We start from the raw sequence: 19,867 nt of genomic DNA on the forward strand, positions 1-19,867 counted from the left end.
AAGTAGCCATGCATGCGACCACCTTCAGTTATCGCACCTTACGACACTTCCAGTACGTACATAGTCATTGCCTGCGATTGGGTTGGCAACCATCGGAGGTTATTGCCCTCAACAATACTGTCGTTGATAACAAGTTGTTGACGGTGGTCCATTGATTAAACATGAGGAACCTTATGTTGCTTACAAGCATACGACAAAACACTAAATAGAAAAATAGATCGATAAAACGGATAGATCATTTAAGCATCATAAATCAAAATCGAATAGCACCTTTTCACAAATAAATGATGGATAAAAAGATCTGAAATACTTTTACGATCCAAAGTATTTGATTTTAAAACATGGTTCTAATACTAATTGTAAGCATAAAAATCGTAATATGCTATTGTTACGTGAAAAACTTTAATACCATAAACTGAAATAAAATAATAATGGATTAAATATATAATGCATACTTTTCGATGTCATTCAGAAATTTTTTATCTAATCTGTAAGCGCACCATCATCATCAGATCCAAAAGCTATAACGATCATCAGATCCAAAAGCTATAACGATGTGGATATGTAAAAAGAACTAGACTTGATTCTTCTCTTTTTCTATTCTTTGTATAATCGCTACAGTCAATACATTAGGGATAAAGGGGAGATGAGAGAAAATATGTGATCTCTTAATAACTTTACGTGAGAAAAAAAAAAGAGAGAGAATATGCAATCTCTCAATAATATTATGCGACATAAGTAATTAAGAGATTTTCTTTTATCAAAATTTCTTAAAGTGACTTGAATTCAAATGTAATTTCGCTGACAGGTTTGCTTCTCGGACAAAACTCTCTCTCTCACTCTCTCTCTCTCTCTCTCTCTCAAAATATACTTCGTATAAAGCTTCATGAAACTAATCTCCAAAAATTCATACAATCTGATAGAACAAAGAATGAAGTCATAAAGACAAAAAAGCATACTCTTCCATGGTGTCTATTTATACATGTTGAAGGAGAGGATTTTCCTCAACTGACAACGAGATTTCCTCGGGAAAATCTCATCTGCTATGTAGTTGGAGAAATCTCATTTGTTGTGACAATCATCACTAAATTTACAACTTAAGTAATTACTTTTCACGGTAATGTATTATATAACGAATGGTACAAAGGAAACCTTAACCTCCAAGCTACAATATTTGAGCTGCCTCTCCTCCCCGCCTCCCCCTACCTCTGCTGGAAGTTGAGCTTCTTGATGCAGAAAGCAAACATGAAAGCAAAGAAGACAGCGAAACCAACCAGCACTATGGCTACCACAGGCATGAAGTCAGTATTGTATCCATAATAGTCCTTCACATAGTTCTTGATCTTCTGATCCGACTGGCCAGGCACTGTGATGTAGCTCTCCAAGTCCCCATATTGTGTTACTATCAGCCCATAGACCGTCCATTGCAATGGGCAAATCCAGTAGTACCACACCCACCATTCGGGAATCCTCTGCAATCAATTACATTACATTCAGCCACCGATCATACAACTCCACCCCACAAAGTACACAGAAACTTACTGGTCTGGGGATGAAGAAGCCTGAGAAGAGGTTAAAGACGGAGTAGAAGGTGGAAGCAAAGATGGCAGCGACTTGATGATTTGGTGACAGCGAGACGGTCATCATGCCGTAGTAAGTGAAGTATAGGAAGGAGAAGAGGGAGATGAAGTAGAACCAAAAGAACTTTGCCGCTGTCCATTGGAAGTTCATCATGGCGTAGACGATGAGGGAGTAGTACACCGCCTGAGTGATCACGTATGGAATTTCCACGAACACCTGCGGTGGATCAAACTCCGTTGGATCATACCAATCAACGCCCGTATACAGTAGATCGCGCGCAGTCCTCTTACCTGAGCCAAGGCATACGGTAAAGCAGAGTACATTCCAGCGGCCCTTTCTCGATAGAACACCGTCCTCTCGATCGCTACCAGTGGTTGCACCGTCGCGCAGTTATTGACGCCGACGAACATGACCGCTGCGTACATCGCCCCGATGACGATCCGAAGACTGGTTGCACTTCCCCTGCACCACGGAGGCCAAACCCAAGTTCCATCAAGATGATCGCAGCAGAGAAATGAGAGGAACAACATGTCCTGCATCCACGCACCTCTTCTGGCCAATTCTCCAAAATATGGAGCCTAGCAGTAGAGCGGTGAGCAAGGTGAAGACAAATCTGACGAGGTTGTAATCAGGGCTCCTCCAGTAGGTCCACCACTGCTTCCAGAGGCAGGCCTTGAACTGCCCCCAAGGAGACTGGGAGTACTGCGTGGGGAAGTAGAGATCATTTGTTCCCGGTGCCGGTTTACTGAGCTCACTAACCAATGCTTTGTTGCGCCTACCCAAGCAAAACTATGCTAATCAGTGATCAAAGCCGCACGTAAATGGATGGATTTCTTGTCCCAAGGTTGCATTTCACTACTTACTGGTAGCGAGCTGATGATTCGTAGTACTTAGCGAAGTCCATTTGTAGGCGCACTTCAGCAGCAACCGAACTGACTTCCAGCATCCATGTCGCAGGATTGTATTTGTCTTTGATCTTTGGAACTCCAGGAATTGCCTGAAACATGCAAAGCAGGAGTTTTCATTTCTCATTCTCGGCTGCAAGGAATTTAACCTGAAGCTAATAATGAGTTCAAAGCAAGAGAAATTGCACCTCGAAGTAGTCGATTATCTTGTAGGAGTTTCTTCCCAAAGGTCCAGAGTAGATTACTTGGCCTCCTCTTTTCATGAGCAGCAGCTGTTGCAAGATCGAAGAAGTTATAGCATCATCGGAACATAAGCAAGCAAGAATGCATTCTATAATCTGTTGGAGGGTCGTCTCGAGATGGGCAGACCTCGTCGAAGGCCTCGAATATGTCGATGCTTGGTTGATGGATCGTACAAACAACAGTTCTTCCGGTGTCGACTGTGTTCCTCACGGTTCTCATGACGATGGCTGCTGCTCTTGCATCGAGGCCTGATGTCGGTTCGTCCATGAAGATGATAGAGGGATTGGCAACAAGCTCCACTGCTATCGTCAGCCGCTTCCTCTGTTCCGTAGACAGCCCTGTGACTCCTGGCAGCCCCACTATGGCATCTCTCAGGTTGTCGAGCTCCACCAGCTCCGTCACCTCATCAACAAATTTCTGAGATTACAGGAATTAGCTTTGGTTCATCATACACGTCACGATTGGATCGTGTCGGGCATCGTCGTCTTGGACTCACCAGCTTTTCTTCATCGCTGACTTCCTTGTGGAGACGGAGAAAAGCAGAGTATATCAAGGACTCCCGGACGGTGACCTGAGGCGAGTGGATATCGTTTTGCTCACAGTAACCGGAAATCCTTGCGAATGTCTCTTGTTTCTTGGGATAGCCGGAGATGCGGATGTCTCCTTCGATGTAGCCACCAGTCTTTCGCCCAGCCAAAACATCCATAAGGGTGGTTTTCCCAGCCCCGCTCACGCCCATGAGGGCTGTGAGGACGCCCGGTCGAAAAGCCCCTGTTACATTCCTTAGGAGCTGCAGCCTATCTTCTGCGACTCCTTGATCTTTCATTTCCTGGTGAACAGAACAACAACGCATCGTTGCTACTCGATTCCAAGATCATATTGCTCTGCTTCATCCACAACAAGGAGAATGAATGAGAGAGCTCACCGGAGGCATGTCGACGTAGTAATTGACTTCATCAAAGGACATGGTCAGAGGCGTGAAGGGAAGAACCATTCCTCTCTTGGGAGCAACGCCGGAAGCGGCCGTATCGATGGACGTATCACGGCTGAGCCCGTTCGTCCCACCGGAGCTCATTCGCAGCTTCATCATTTCTCCTGTTAGAATGAGCTCAAGTTAGAGCACAGCAGCGACCTTATCGTTCCGAAGCATGGCGAGGGTTGGTGCTATCCTAATTGCGGCACTTACTGGTGTTGTTTCCGTCCCTTTTTGACAATGCGCGAGGTAAAGGATCATTCTTGGAGTTCGTCCTCCTAATTCTCGGCGACTCTCTTGTTTCGTCTCGGTCTTCTTCCATTTCTGCTGCTGTTTCTTCAGATATAACAGCTTGCGGTTTTCCAATAGCTGCGCGTCAAAGTATACTGAGCTCAACTGATAAGAACAGGAAGGAAGTCTGCATCATCAGCGAAACATACGGAGAGGTAGGTTGACAACATACGATTCAGATACATGAGGAAGAAGGTGAACAGCAAATTGAAGAGGATGCTGAATCCCAGAAGCGCCAAGGCTCCAATCCAGTACCATCTGGCCTCTGCGAAGACATTGGCATTTTCGAGGATTGACCTTCCTAGCGGTCGACCATCTGCTGCCTGTCACCAATCGTATCAGAGATCTTAAGCTCACACAAAATGGAGCTGCACAAGATCTCACAGTTCGTGGGAGAAGAACTTACCCGTCTGTTCATCCACCTGGGAGCCAAAAATTCGTTCACCGCTAAAGCATTATATCCGTAGGTAAGTGGCGAAATCCAGAAGCCCCATATCCACCATTTGGGAATCACATCTGTTGGTGAAGAACGAAAAGTTCAGTAATCATTCGCCCTTTCGTGTCCTCATCTCAGGCGGTGCATGAGTACCTTTGGGTAGAATGAAGCCTCCAAGTACAAAGATGATGAGCACGGACAGAGCCCCACCGGTGTTGGAGATGATCATGGACCTACAAATACCGGCGACGGTTCTGAACAGCCCCGCCGCCATTTGCTGGATCAGGAACACTAGCACCAGCTGCTTGAAGAACCTGTGACATAGAGAACGGTGAGTGCTACGGCTCAGCAAAAGAGATCAGTATGTCTGTGGAGAGCTAGAAGTTTACCTGCTGGCCTCCGGGGCGTAGCCAATGGTGTAGTAGGTCATGGCAGTCCAAACGATGGTTTCCAGGATCGATATCGGTATTCGGAGGAGAAAGTTCGGCAAGGTGAATACCCATGCCGGATAGAAGAGCAGGTCCCTGTGCTTGTAGAACACCGGGAGACGCGAGATGGCGATGGACAGCTCCGCGAAACCATTGAAGACGTTCACGATCAACCCGAAGAGGAGCGCTCCAATGTAGGTGACACCATCGTCTTCGGTCCTCGTGTGCATGCGAGTCCTCAGAAATACGGTTGACGCTATGAGCGCCACGATGACGAGCTTCGCGCGAATCGAACAAGAAGATGATGTCAATCGTAGGACTCCGAGGCGAGCTACCAGCAAATTCAGGTGACGGGGTTGGGGGCGTTACCTGAACAGTCTTGAAGATGTAGACGAAGGAGTTACGCTTGATGAGGAGCCACTCCTTGGCAAAGGAGGCTTTGAGGAGCTCCGAGTTGGAAACGGACTTCTTGGAGAAGACCAAAGCGGCCTTGTGGCTCTGCGACTTGTCGAAGGGGATGGAGAGCTCGTTCTCCAGACGAAGACCGACGTGGAATCGCTTGAATCGCTGAGCGAACTCGGAGACGGAGATGTAGCGGTACGGCCTTTGTTTGTCCGCCCAGTACTGCTCCTGGTCTTTCCTCGACGTGACCTGCGACCAAGATCGAGATCATCGAGGGCCGAGTGCGCACGCTGCTCGTCGGCGAGGACTGAAGCCTGAGCTCTGTTTCCTTACCTCCTGCAAGAAGTCGGCGGTGCCTTTGCGCTCGGGGCAGCGGAAGCCGCAGGCCTCGAAGAAATCGAGGACGAACTCGCGGGGGCCCTGGTAGACGATCTGGCCCTCGGAGAGGAGGATGATGTCGTCGAAGAGCTCGAAGGTCTCGGGCGCGGGCTGGAGGAGGGACATGAGGATGGTGGCCTCACCCAGGTGGACGATCTGCTGCAGGCATTTCACGATCTGGAAGGTGGTGGAGCTGTCGAGGCCGGTCGATATCTCGTCCATGAACAGCACTTTGGTCGGGCCAACGATCATCTCACCTGTATTGCCATGCCGATGGAGGTCTCATTACGCAGCGAAGCAAGGATCGGATTCCAGCATTCGTCGAAGGAAACAGGAAGAAGGTGCAGGTTCTGTTCATTCACTGTTCCTTCCTTGCAGATTGTTCGAAGATTTAGAAGGTACGAACCTGTGGTGACGCGCTTCTTTTGACCTCCGGAGATCCCTCTCTGCATCTCATCGCCCACAATCGTATCACCACAAATGTCCAGCCCAAGTATCTGCAGCAATTAACGAGTCAACGCCATGGTTAGACCTTCCCTCGTCCATCTTCTATAATGAATAACCCACTATTCGTCGACTAATTTGATTTCATTTGCATTATAATCACTCGATTATTATTTCCGAATTCTTGAAATATGGTGAGATTTCTGTCACTGTGATCGAAATCAACACGTCATTTCTACGCATCTTAGTGGAGCAAAAGTAGAGGGTGGAGGAGGAGGACGACGTAATCGAGCCGGTTCACCAACCCCCACCGCGTGGGGTGGGTGACCGACTCCCCCCCGCTGGACCCCACCCCCAAACGCCAGGGCCCCGTATCGACCTCGTTGACTTCGTCAGACACAAACGACTGCCGCTCTCCTGCCTCGAGACCAGCAAGTATCTCAAAGCAGTTTGACCCGTCGGAAGCATTCACGAGTCAAGTAAGAATCTACGTACCTTGAGAGTGTAGTCCGTCAGAAGACTGCTCTTGACTCCCTCGATTGCTGTGGCCTGCAGTGTTTTGTTTCGGAGAACCTTAAGATCAACCAATCATCATGGATTAAGGCCTGCTTCTGATCAGATTAATAGTTACCTTCATGAAGAGATCCACTTCAGCTTCTGGGAGAATTCCTGCATCCTTCTCCCTCTTCGCCAGCTCCGTCAGGAGATCTAACAACACGATTCAGCACTCAAACTCTAGTACGAGCTACCATGTGGACTTGCAGACGAGAAAGGGACGGGATGGCATGAATCAGTACCATATCGCGCTCCTACGCCTTGACACCTTGCAGAGAAGTCGAAGGTTTCTTTGACGGTCATCTCGCCCACATGAACATCGTTCTGGCTGATGTAAGCTGCAGATTTCTGGGGCACGAACTCGTCCAATCTGTATCCGTTGTATGATATCTCCCCTCTGGTCTGCAAGTCGTAGATTTCGTTTACGACGGGTTGGTCGAACTGATTAAGCCATGGAGGAGGAGGTCAGTCACCAACCTTCAAACTCGGATCGAGTTTTCCAGCTAAAGCTAGCAAGAGGGTGGTCTTCCCGGATGATGGAGGGCCTAACAGAAGTGTCATCCTGAAAGAAACCATCGTTGACCATTTTAGTCGACTCGATTGCTATTTCTGCAACTTCTTGGCGAGCGTGATCACCTCGAGGGTTGTACGACTCCTGAGACATCTTTCAGGATGGTGAGAGTAGTTCTCTTGGTGAGGTTGATTCCCAGGAGGCCGATGGCGGACTCGGCGATGTCCCTGGCGGTGTTGGTCAGCGTCGGCAGAGCTCTGTTCCCGACATGGCATTCGGCCTCCACGTTCAGATGCTCGAACCTCACCTCCACAGTCGGTAACTGGATGCCAACCCTGCATCACAACTCCCGTTGGTGAGGAGGACTCAGTATTGGTCTCAAATTGTTAGCAAGCAAATCATGTTGGAAATGTGATCACCATCACGACAGCCACCCATTGCTATCAAATCCAAATGCGTCAGGCTCTGGGGACAGGAACTTTTGTCCGGCGGTGCGAATGGAGGTAAACCCATCGCCAAGAAACTTGCTGCACATTAATTATTCTTGTCCTTCCCGAATACCCAACGCACTTTGATGTTGAATAGATTAGAATTAGGCAAAAAGGACACATCTCTGAAAGCAAATTACTATTAAGTACTCGAGAGGTAGTGTTCCCCCACGATCTTATGATGGCCCGACCAATAGCCAATAGGATGGGACCTCGAGCTTTACATCTGTCTACCATTACCCCTTACCGCGGATGGGTGATCCATTTATGATGCAATTCTTGTGTCATAAAGGAAGATAGTTGACAGGTAATATTAATGGATTGATTGGTTTTGCCTTTTTTTTTTATTGCTTTCTGTTGATGATAAGACGTTTTGACTCGTTGTTGGATCATTCTACCAAGCATGTTTCGTGGTCCAAAATAGCGCATAATGATGGACTAACGAAAGAGGAGGAGGAAGAGGAAGAGGAGGAACTCACTTGTCGATACGGTTGCGCAGCTTCTTGAGGAAGCGCTCGTTGTCCTCCTCGGCCACCTTGAAGACGCGCTCGATGAACTCCTGCCGCTCGCTGACGCCCATCTTGCGCACGTCCACCTCCTTGTGCTGGTACCGCCGCCGCCCCTGCTCCCCCTCCTCCACCACCGACCGGAGGATCCCGGTGCGCAGGCGGTTGTAGGTGGGGAGCCTCTCCAGCGCGGCCCACCGCAGCGCCTCCTCGTCGTCGTCGACCCTGCTCCGGCTCCGCCATGACCTCCCCCGCGTGCTCGACGGCGCGAACACGTCCTCCATCCCCCAGTTCCCCACGTTCACGCCCCTGCTGAGGCTCCGGCTCGCCCGCCGCCCCGAGTCCCACACCCTCTCCATCCCTTCACCTGCCTCTCCTTGTCTCCCTCTCCCCTCGTATCGTAGAGCTCCGTGGCGTGTTATGTAAGTAGTGGGGAGGGGAGGGCAGGAGTAGGGGATTGGGAGGAGTTGGGGTGGGTGTGGGAGCCTCGTTTTCTATATATACACATCAGGCCGAGAGTCCGATAAGGCGCGGTTGGTGAAGCGGTCTTTCCTTTCTCTGAAGCATCGAACGCTTAATTCGTCGCGTTAGGTGCAATCAATCAGCGGCAATTTGGCTACAGTCGATGCGCCCGGTTCACCATGTAATTTAAAGTTGCTTCACGAGCCGGTCCGAACCCACCAACCCGAATCGGCTCTTTTTTTATGTGACCTGACTCGAACGGACCCAATTGAGTCGGCTCATGTTCTGGTCGATCGAGCTCCGTTAACGTATCGCTCCCAAAGCTGATGATGTCAGGGAGAGCGAAGGCAGCGGAAAACATTGAGAAAATTCTCAAAATTAAAATCATAAAATTTCAGTTTACACCCTTTTTCATTTGTTCTCTCATGTGTTTTCTTTTTCGTAAAAAATGATATTAGTCTTGTTGTCGCTTCTATCCTTTGTCCGGAATTATCGTTGTGCCCTCGTCCACCCCTCAACTCTCGCCCTTTGTTGTCATCTTCTTCTCTTATTTATTGTTATGTTGGCGTGATCGAGGTGGCTTATCTCTCAAGAGAGTGATTGAGGATGGGCTTGATCTTGTGTAAGCCAATTGTAGCAAAGTTATGGATTGAGTTTGTGCGAGCCACCCTCCAAGTCGTTGTCATTGTTCCCGGCCTTCACTCCTCTTTGACACCTCCCCCTCTTCTACTTATCCTTATGAGGTCCAATCACATGTGCTCCGACGAGATGAAGTCGAAGATGATCATACTCTTACACATCTTTGGAACCCCTCGTTCCTCATTATGATAGTATTAGACGAGGGGTGGAGGCGACAAGGCGAGATTGTGATAAATAAGGGTAAGAGGAAAGATGACTCTAAGACTCTCCTTCATCCTATCGTCCACATCGTTGATAACAGCTAAGATTTTTCCAACTGCACGAGGAAATCTCGCTACTCTATTGAGAGAAATTCTCTCTCTTAGTGTGTATAAATAGGGAGCACATATCAAACATAAATACATCTTCTATTTTTCTATCTTCTTCATAATTTATTCTATCAATCGTCAACCTTGATAGAGGGGCAATAACGAAGATCAGGTTAGAGACAGATGTGTAATCAACGATGGAATTGACACTGATGGGGATATAAACAGGAATAACCTTTGTATAGGAACAAATACTAGAAGACCAAAATACGCAGCGGAATAAAATGGAAACACAATCAAACAGAACACCAAGATATACGTGGAAAACCCCTTCAATGTGAAGGGTAAAAACCACAGGGCAAACTAGAGATAATCCACTATGAGAATAATGAATATACAAATCTCAATCTCTTGCCCAAAACCCTAGCAACAACCACAAGAGAATAACTGGGATACAAGGATCACGTCACTGCCCACAATATCTAAAACCTCCCCAAGTAATCACAGCAAGAGTCTACTGTAGATTTGATCTAACCTGAGATGAGAACACTGCTAGATGATTGTGAACAGTCTCTCTGCGTTGTCCTTGTCTTCTTCCCTTTCTTTCTCTTCCTTTTCTGCCTTGTTCTCCTTCTTCTCTTTGGAATCTCGTCGCTCCAAAGATCTGCCTCGTTGCTGCCTTTTTATAGCTTTAATCTGCCTCTAAAACGTAGCCACCACACCTCCCTAATCTTAATTAGGGTTAGGTTAAGAGGGGGTGTGGGCTGTGGGCTAATAAAGCCCACATGGGCTGAATATGGGCCATCAGCCCAACAACCTCCCCCTTCAGCCCATAAGGGAGGCTGTCCCATGACTCCTCAATGTGAAGTCATACCGACCAATTGTCGGCATATCTCCTGTCTTTCTTTTTGCTCAACATGTCCTGCAGGTAAATCAACATCAGGCTCGACACTATTTTCCTGCACATCTCCCCCATCACCCTGATATACTGGAGGAATAACTGGGTCACAATCTGCTAATCCTTCTACAGAAGTCTTAGCTGGTGCCTTCTTCTTCAAATCCTCAAAGGTTTGATCCTCAAAGAAGACCACATCTCTGCTCCTGAACACCTTCTGCTTTTCTGGATCCCAAAGCCTGTAACCAAACTGATCATGTGAGTAACCAAGAAAAATACATTCTTTAGACTTACCATCCAGCTTGGACCTCTCATTATCTGGAACATGTGCAAATGCACGACAACCAAATACTCTCAAATGCTTGTAGGAAACATCTTTCTCTGACCATACATGCTCTGCAACGTCACCATCTAGGGCTGTACATGGTGATAAGTTGATCACATCAACTGCAGTCCTCAAAACCTCATCCCAAAACCTTTTGGGTAGCTTGGCCTGTGAAAGCATACATCTGATCTTTTCCATGATGGTGCAGTTCATCCTCTCTGCAATTGCATTATGCTGAGGTGTACCAGGAACTGTCATCTCATGTTGGGTCCCATGTGACCTGCAATAGTCATTAAACAATCCTGTATACTCACCACCATTATCTGATATTATGCATTTTAATTTCCTTTCTGTCTCCCTTTCAACCCTAGCATGAAACTCTTTGAAGACATTAATAACCTGATCTTTGGTCTTCAAAGCATAAGCCCAAACTTTCCTGGAAAAATCATCTATAAAAGTGACAAAATAAAGTGCACCATTTATACCAAGAACATCAACAGATCCACCAGGAGTTTTTGTCCTCAAAGGACCACATACATCTGTATAAACACGGTCTAAGGCATGCATTTTTCTAGACAAAGCAGCACTAGCAAATGAAACTCTATGTTGTTTACCAGCCAAACAATCAATACAAGGGTTCAGATGTATACCTCTGAGATCTGGTAATACCTCTCTCTTGGAAAGAGCTTGCAGCCCCTTCTCGCTCATGTGTCCCAATCGCCTATGCCACAACTCCATACTGAAGTCTTTCTCTGTAGCATTTAACTGCTCACCATAAGCTTTAGCCTGCAACCTGTACAAAGTATGACATTTCTTTCCACTAGCTATAACAAGATAACCCTTACTGAGCTTCCATTGCCCTCTGTGAAATCTGCTTTCATACTCTTCATCTTCTAGTCTTCCAACTGAAATTAAATTCAGCCTCAAGTCAACCACATGCCTCACATCCTTAAGTACCAACTTGCAGCCAAGGTTGGTCTTTAAATGGATATCACCCATGCCAATGATGTCTGCTGTGCCATAGTTGCCCATCTTGACAACACCAAAGTTTCCAGACCTATATGTAGCAAAAAACTCCCTCCGTGGTGTAGCATGATAAGAAGCACCTGTGTCAATCACCCACTCAAGATCCTGACACACACAAGAAAAAATATCATCAGAAGGAGACAAAATCAAATAATCACCACCCTGCACTATAGCTGTAGTATTATCCTTTGACTCTGTAGACTCCACTTCTTTTCCCTTTTTCTTGTTCTTCTTATGTTGCTTACATTGGTTCTTGTAATGTCCTTTCTCACCACAGTTATAGCAAACAATATCTTTTCTTGATCTTGACTTGCTCCTACCCATACGTGAACTGCTTCTGGACTTTGACCTTCCTCTGTTCTCTGATATAAGTGCTTGTGAATCATTCTGAGATGTTGCCGAACTTTTTCTTCTCAACTCCTCATTCAACAAACTGCTTGTTACTTGACTCATAGTGACAATATCATCTGGTGCAAAATTACTGAGGGAAACCACCAGTGTCTCCTAACTTTCTGGTAATGAACCGAGAAGTAACAATGCCTGCAACTCATTATCAAGAGACATTTTTATAGAGGATAACTGGTTAGTAATACTCTGCATTTCATTCAAATACTCAGCAATAGAAGCACCCTCTCTATATTTTAGGTTCACAAGTTTTCTGATCAAAAAAGCTTTGTTGCCAGCTGTTTTTCTTTCATAGAGACTTTCCAATTTTTTCCAAAGAGAATATGCAGAAATTTCAGTAGAAACATGGTGAAAGACACTATCATCAAGCCACTGTCATAAACCTAATTGTTTTTCGATCTAACCTCTTCCACTCATCATCTTGCACTATCCCCTTGCAAAGGTCCATACAAATCTTTGCAATACAAGAGATCTTCCATTCTTGGTTTCCATATCATCCAATTGTTTCCATTCAAACTAATCATACGAGAAATATTACTGGCCTCCATGTTCAAATACAAAAATTAAATCACCAAAACCCCGCTCTGATACTAGTTGATGGGGATATAAACAGGAATAACCTTTGTATAGGAACAAATACTAGAAGACCAAAATACGCAGCGGAATAAAATGGAAACACAATCAAACAGAACACCAAGATATACGTGGAAAACCCCTTCAATGTGAAGGGTAAAAACCACAGGGCAAACTAGAGATAATCCACTATGAGAATAATGAATATACAAATCTCAATCTCTTGCCCAAAACCTTAGCAACAACCACAAGAGAATAACTGGGATACAAGGATCACGTCACTGCCCACAATATCTAAAACCTCCCCAAGTAATCACAGCAAGAGTCTACTGTAGATTTGATCTAACCTGAGATGAGAACACTGCTAGATGATTGTGAACAGTCTCTCTGCGTTGTCCTTGTCTTCTTCCCTTTCTTTCTCTTCCTTTTCTGCCTTGTTCTCCTTCTTCTCTTTGGAATCTCGTCGCTCCAAAGATCTGCCTCGTTGCTGCCTTTTTATAGCTTTAATCTGCCTCTAAAACGCAGCCACCACACCCTCCTAATCTTAATTAGGGTTAGATTAAGAGGGGGTGTGGGCTGTGGGCTGAATATGGGCCATCAGCCCAACAGACACATCACTAAGTAATGCTAAGGTCATCAGCAAGTGACAATAGATCCTTGCGAATGACGAGAGAGGAAGAGGGAAGGGAAGGCAAGGACAACAACAACAAAATAAGAGGGGAGGCGAGGTGAGGGTTAAGGGGAGGAGGGCAATGAAGGAGAGGGGAGGGCGGTCCGACGTACTTTTAAAAAAAAGGAATTTGTCCTTATTATTTTTCAAAGTTAAATGGTCCTTAAATACTATAAAAATTGTTCTTTTTCTTAGATGTACGATTTGGACAACTGTGCGAATACTTCTCTATTAATCTAAATTAATTGGCGCCGTGTCATGCGATCTCAGTTGAGATCACATCAATTATTATCATATCATCATCATCGTCATCCCAACGTAGTGCAGAAGGTTTCGTTGGAGTGACCCATCCTCAACTTCAGCTGACGAAGCTACGTTGACTCGCACACGAATCCACGAATGGGTTTACACGATGAGTCAATCAGCTTTGACTTAATCGTCCAACTTTAGCCGGCCACACATCTAAAATATTAGTACGATTGCAGTACATAAAAGCTACTTATTAAACTTTAAGAGATAGAAATCTTATCCCATAATTTTTAAAAATATTATTTAGTAAAAGATTTTGACTTTTGATAGTAAACTTCTGAAATTAAAATTTATTTTTACTATTTTTGATGAAATTAAATAGAAAAAAAAAAAGAGTCGAGGACTTTATACACAGTAATAGAGACTTGAGAGAACATATAAAGAAGAGATGGCTTGTTCTCATGCAATTATATATAATATATAGATGAGGAGGATACAATATAATCGATTCCATTTTGCATTCTACAGCCAACATCAACTGTAACAACATTGCTTATTCTCACACAATCTAGGCTTTATAATGGGTCAGTGGACGCGCATCATGCCTCCCACCGGCGGCATGGCTTCACGAACGAGAGCCTCTCTTCTCAGTTGCCAGAGCGAGTCGCTTTGTCAACAGGACCATCTTGTCTCAGCAACTGGCACAGCAAAAATGAGAGGTGCTTAACAAGTTTGAGGAGATGGAGTTCAGGACAATGTACAGTTTTTTTTGCTCGAATTCAACCTGGAAGTAGTTTTCCAACTTCTGCTTCAGGACGGCATGCTCCTTCTTCACCTTCTGAAATGATCTCAGGCATCTGAATGGGTGTCGATGCATTATTACTAGTAAAGCATGAACAGATCATGATTGAGTGAACTATTGTTGAGGAAAAGAAAAGCACCCTTCACGGTTTTCTTTATTGCAGAATTCTCTGAAACTGGTGCACTCATTCTTCATCTTTGCAGCACCGATGCTACACAAGTTCCGCCAGCTTATGTCAGTCATATTTGCATGTCATCAGGAACAAATGATCCAATAATAAAAGAAAGCAAGAGAGAGAGAGAGAGAGAGAGAGAGAGAACAAGACAAAGAAAAGTTCTTGAAGGGTTGAGCGCAACTTCATGTTTACAAATGTGAGATTTTTGGAGTTCTGGTGAAAGGTTTAGCAGTATATCCATCATCACTCTTTATGTTTTGCAACTTCCACTTAATCATGAGCTAGTTTTTGAATCAAGCAGATAGTCTTTGTGTTTGCAAGGATAAAACTACGTGCATTCACTCTTCTTAATCCTTGCACTGTTGAGGGTCTCATCTACTGGACTGTTCTTGTAAATATGATGTTTTCTAATGGGCACCAAGTATTACCTGGAAGCACTACCCTTCAACTGGTGCATGATGTTGTCCAGCCTACGAAAATCTTGAGGGTACTTCTGACTGCATAGAAATTGATGATATTAACAAATGTGAACTTTCCATGTGCAGACTACTCTGCAAAGAAATGTGCTTACAGAGCCTGGTCGATGTTAGCCACCAATCTGGATGAATCCCTGAAGAACAAGGTGACAACTTCTTCCACAAAATTAGGGCTGGATTCATCCTGCAACTCCTCTAGCTGATAAAATTGTTCATCTAGGTATCCCTGCAATACGACTTGGCAAAATTGATAAACTGGTCTTGTGTAAATAAACATAACAGATATTTGTGTATAAGGAGAAAACACAGTTGCATGTACAAAGATATTGTAAAGAGGATACCTGATGGACATCAGAATATTGATGTGTAGTCTCCGAAGCCTTACATTTGTGAGCTAATAATTCATATAGAACAAAACTTGCAGGTGTTCTTATTTAACATATCAAAACTTTAATGTTATTGTAAGAATGATTATACTTCTCTTGAAGACAACAATATATTTATACATATATGAAAAAAAAAAAGAAATATAAATTCATAAACGTCGTGAAATTATTGGGACATTTTAAGACCAATCTGGAAGCTTAGATGAATAATGTTTAAGAAATATAAGTGACACATTACTGTGGCTTACTCATGTTCTGAATAATGTTTAAGGTAACATCCTGATTCATGAGCTTACAAGGTTCTCAGTGCATCTATGAAACATGAAACTGAGAGAAAGATATGTATGTATGTATATGTACAAAGAGCCAGAGAGAGAGAGAGAGAGAGAGAGAAATCTGTTACTGTTCAAGAATGTCTTGACTAGCAGTGATTCATATATCCTGGTTTCTATCTGATCATTTAGTGTTTTCACTAGAGAACACAACAAAGTTGGACAAATGAAAACCATAATGATCATGGTGGTGTGGCAGTTGAGTCCATTTCTTGAAGTCACTGCAAGAAATGAAGGCTTTGCCTGTATTGAGAGCACCTATAGTACAAAGAGAATAGCAAGGTGGAGAGAAGAAACCCAACCTGATCAAAGAGGTTCTTCTTCATGCTGGCAAGCTGGCGCTGCAAGCTAGAAGCATACTCCATCTCTGGATAAGTGTCGTGAAAAAAGAAACAGAGCAAGTGGTGGAATGCAGAGATAGGAGGTGCTGATGAGATATGAAGAGCCATGTTGGATTGGTATTTATAGAGCAGGAAAAGGGCTTGTGATGTGTGTCACAGAACCCACTAGCAAAGTCTGTATCACTCTGGTGGGGCAGGTTCAGTTGAAGATCCAAGAGATGGACTAAAACCGAATCTGAGTAAAATTAACTTGGCTGGAGCTCATGAAAAAATACTACTCATGTAGCACAGAACCAAAAGGCTCATTTGCTGTATCTACAACACCATGGGCAATATGCACTTTGATTCGTACATGGAACACCCTTAGCTTTACTTGATGATGTCTTAGAGCAGCAAAACATTCCTGGTTAACAAGATGCTTTTGGAGCATGGTATGGTTCTTTCCCAGTGACATCAACAATTGACATTCTTCAGCAGCTAATCAACTAAAAACAATTAGTGCTCTTTGCATCTAGAAAATGTCTACTACCCTCTTGGCAGTGATGTTGAACTGGTTCGACTTTACCTTTAGATTACTCGCATGTGCATAAAACTTGAAAGGCTTTGAAGGCCAGTAGATTTGGATGAATAAGATATATGGAACCGCATAGGATATAATTCTCAAATCAAATTATAAGCAGACATCCAAGTGATTCATGAGCTTCTGATGAATTAACCAGATCTACACTCTTTATCTGTTTATTTATTTCGAGAATGGATGGTAATATGTTAAGCATATCCAATATGTATGTCATCAGATGCTCTACTACATGCCACAAATCATCACCTGTATGTTCTTGTGATCAACATCCCTTGTTAAGAAGTTACCTCTCATGTCAGCCATTTTAATAAAAAATAAGCTTCCATCTCTTTCAGAATTTGGAGGCTGATATAACCAGTATCAATGATATAAACAGAGGCCAATAAGAATTACTTCATAAGATCCGATAAGGAAAACACAGAGCCAGATGAAGTTGTACTCGTTTGGTTGATACTCCCAAAAAATCGCCAACGACTGCTAAAAAGTAGGAATCATGGGAATTACACGTTCATTGAAAATTAGCCACAAATTCCTGTTAGCTAACTTGTGCTCAATCTAGGCTGTAGAGATAAAGGCCAGCAACCCCATGAAGACATCCTTTCTATGATTGATGGCAACACAAGTAATAAACTTCCTTAATATTTCTCACTGCTGACAAGTAGCAGCCACCTTCATGTGTATTATCTGTATTAATTTCCATGAAAGTTCGATAAAAATAATCAAAAAATACAAAAGAAGTTTATCAAATAGTAGTCATTTTCTTGCCTTTTTATCTCCTGAAGCACATGGAAAAGAAAAGATGAGAATGAGAACACACATTTTTGATATGCTATCTTTATTCCATATCCAATATGAGTCGGATGGAGTAACATTTCCCACAGCTCTCTCAAATGGTTTTCAGTTTTGGTGTTTTTGGGGTGCCTGGTCCCATCCACTACTTTGCTAAAGGAGCAAAAGTTGCAGGATGCAAAGCATAATTTGTCTCATCATCATGATTCTTGCCTTCCATCGTTGTCCAATGTTGAAAACAGAATCTTAACCTGGACGGACATACTCAGATGCCAAATCTGCAACGAATACTGTTGGAAAAATTGAAAATTCTCAACTTCGCAAACAATAATGATTGGAAATGATTCCGACAGCAAGCATTGGATAAACCTGATCTCAGTTGTTGCAAGGTGGCAAAATTAGGGCCTGCAAAATTTTCCACAGAAATCCAGTTCCATTCTAGGCACAAACACCACACAAATGCAACACATAACACATTCTAATCTTCCTACATTAAAACTACAGATATCATGGAATGCACTCCAAACATGCTGATAAAAATTTAGTAACAAGCAACCATTAAAAGTGCAATATGGAATTCATTTTCTTTTATAAGTTGTTGGTTAGATAAAAGTAACAAAAAGGACAATATTTCTGTCCTGTGAAGATGACTGAACTAGCAAATTTTCAAGATTAATATTCACATCTACTTAGCCATCACCGCCTGTCTTAAATATTTGGTATTACAAATAAATGCATTCATTTATCAGCTTACAGACAAGAAGGAACAAATTTATGTCTATCTTACTCTAAATGTAGGATCTAGTAGGAGGTTTCAATTTGCCTACATAGATTGTATTGAATCCAATTGAGAAAAAATGACCCAAAACCTCAAGATATCAAATCAAGATGGTTCCAGGAACTTCCGCTTTAAACATTTAAGAAAAACAATAAAAATAGTTAACATGTATCGTGCTGCATTTAAGGTTATAAACACTTCCACTAACATATAATGAAGCACCCTGCTTTATATATTAATGCATATCAGTTGTTTCACTTGATAAATAAGAAAAACATGCAGTGACGAATCTTACCATAAGCAATTTTTAAGTCCAATTTCGCACTAAAATGTACTTCCATCCACGGTATGTTGGGGAAACATGTCAGATTTGTTTTAAACAGCAGAACTCCATCGAAATCAAAGATTCAACAATCAAAAAAATCCTAATGCTTGATGAACAATAAGCTTACAATTTGGAAAATGTTGGGATACATTTTCTTGAACACATTTTTCAAAATTCAATAGAATATCAATGTCTAAATAATGAAAAAGATAATATGGTGAAATTTTCTAAACTCTACACTAGATAAAGTCATGAAATATAACATCAATGTCTTCCAAGATAAAGAACGAGATATATCTTTTATCAGTCATGAGGCTAATATGACAACATAACCACAATGTTTTAGTGAATAATTTTGCTTTGTACTTCTTTAATTTGCCTTCACTCTTTAACTAGTCAATATTCTAGTCAACCATCACGAGACCCTATATCAGAAAGCAAATATATTAAAATAAACTCACTAGGTATCTTCTCACTGACAGAAAGATGACATTAACATTTAAAAATCTGAGATAGGTTGCACATGGGCAAAAGTAAAACAGAGCTGACTCGATATGAACTTATCCAGTTTCTGATCTCAAGTCTCTTCAAGCAGAAGGTAAATTCCGATCCACAAGTATAGCATACTCTTTTTCGAAGCAAATTTGATTTATTTTATACTCGATGGTCAACAAACGTCACAATCTACTTGTACAGATGCACTGTGTCCCACAAATCATCCTTATCAACATATTCATGCATCATACATGACAAACTAATCATTGTGACATCCAGAAATTAGCTTTATAGTTGCTATCTTACCAAGCTTTCTAAAAGAATCATCAGATATTTCTGATTCTTCTCAAGGCCATGTATGCCTTGAGCATCCAGAAGTTAACGTTATAGTTGCTATCTTACCAAGCTTTCTAAAAGAATCATCAGATATTACTGATTATTCTCAAGGCCACGTATGTCTTGAGCATCACTGAAAGCAGAGGATAGTGGCAATTCATGCATCTTGGGCTCTCTCGGAATCTTGTTTCACACCCTACCCACCCATCAAGCACCCAAGTCCCACCTCCCACAGCCAACAACCAAATGGAAAGAAAAAAAAAAAAAGAGTGAGCCACTGAATGAATAATGCTTTCTACACCCACTTTGTCAAGTACCCAGTCAAACACCCACAAATATAATAAAAAAGTAGATGATGA

At 43.2% G+C, this 19,867-nt stretch overlaps 2 protein-coding genes across 2 annotated transcripts; both read right to left on the reverse strand.

Moving 5' to 3' along the window:
- Positions 1-932: 932 nt before the first annotated feature.
- LOC135627976 (ABC transporter G family member 42-like) lies at positions 933-8,610 on the reverse strand. The gene is made up of 23 exons (XM_065134461.1): positions 8,115-8,610; positions 7,273-7,482; positions 7,114-7,198; positions 6,879-7,038; positions 6,713-6,789; positions 6,577-6,630; positions 6,044-6,134; positions 5,593-5,894; positions 5,227-5,508; positions 4,819-5,135; positions 4,583-4,743; positions 4,400-4,509; positions 4,166-4,316; positions 3,916-4,071; positions 3,655-3,824; positions 3,226-3,558; positions 2,856-3,146; positions 2,675-2,758; positions 2,445-2,578; positions 2,129-2,356; positions 1,872-2,043; positions 1,543-1,797; positions 933-1,472 (listed from the first exon to the last, which is right to left on the reverse strand). The coding sequence occupies exons 1-23, from the start codon at positions 8,498-8,500 to the stop codon at positions 1,203-1,205; spliced, it is 4,479 nt and encodes a 1,492-aa protein (XP_064990533.1). The 5' UTR covers positions 8,501-8,610; the 3' UTR covers positions 933-1,202.
- A 5,521-nt stretch (positions 8,611-14,131) lies between these two features.
- LOC135627410 (pseudo histidine-containing phosphotransfer protein 2-like) lies at positions 14,132-17,053 on the reverse strand. The gene is made up of 6 exons (XM_065133504.1): positions 16,167-17,053; positions 15,242-15,372; positions 15,099-15,167; positions 14,635-14,706; positions 14,478-14,550; positions 14,132-14,391 (listed from the first exon to the last, which is right to left on the reverse strand). Exons 1-6 carry the CDS (start codon positions 16,311-16,313, stop codon positions 14,341-14,343), a joined length of 543 nt encoding a protein of 180 aa, XP_064989576.1. The 5' UTR covers positions 16,314-17,053; the 3' UTR covers positions 14,132-14,340.
- Between the last annotated feature and the right edge of the window lie 2,814 nt (positions 17,054-19,867).

This window comes from Musa acuminata, chromosome BXJ2-11 (genome assembly GCF_036884655.1).
Source record: "Musa acuminata AAA Group cultivar baxijiao chromosome BXJ2-11, Cavendish_Baxijiao_AAA, whole genome shotgun sequence".
In the NCBI taxonomy this organism is placed as follows: domain Eukaryota; kingdom Viridiplantae; phylum Streptophyta; class Magnoliopsida; order Zingiberales; family Musaceae; genus Musa; species Musa acuminata.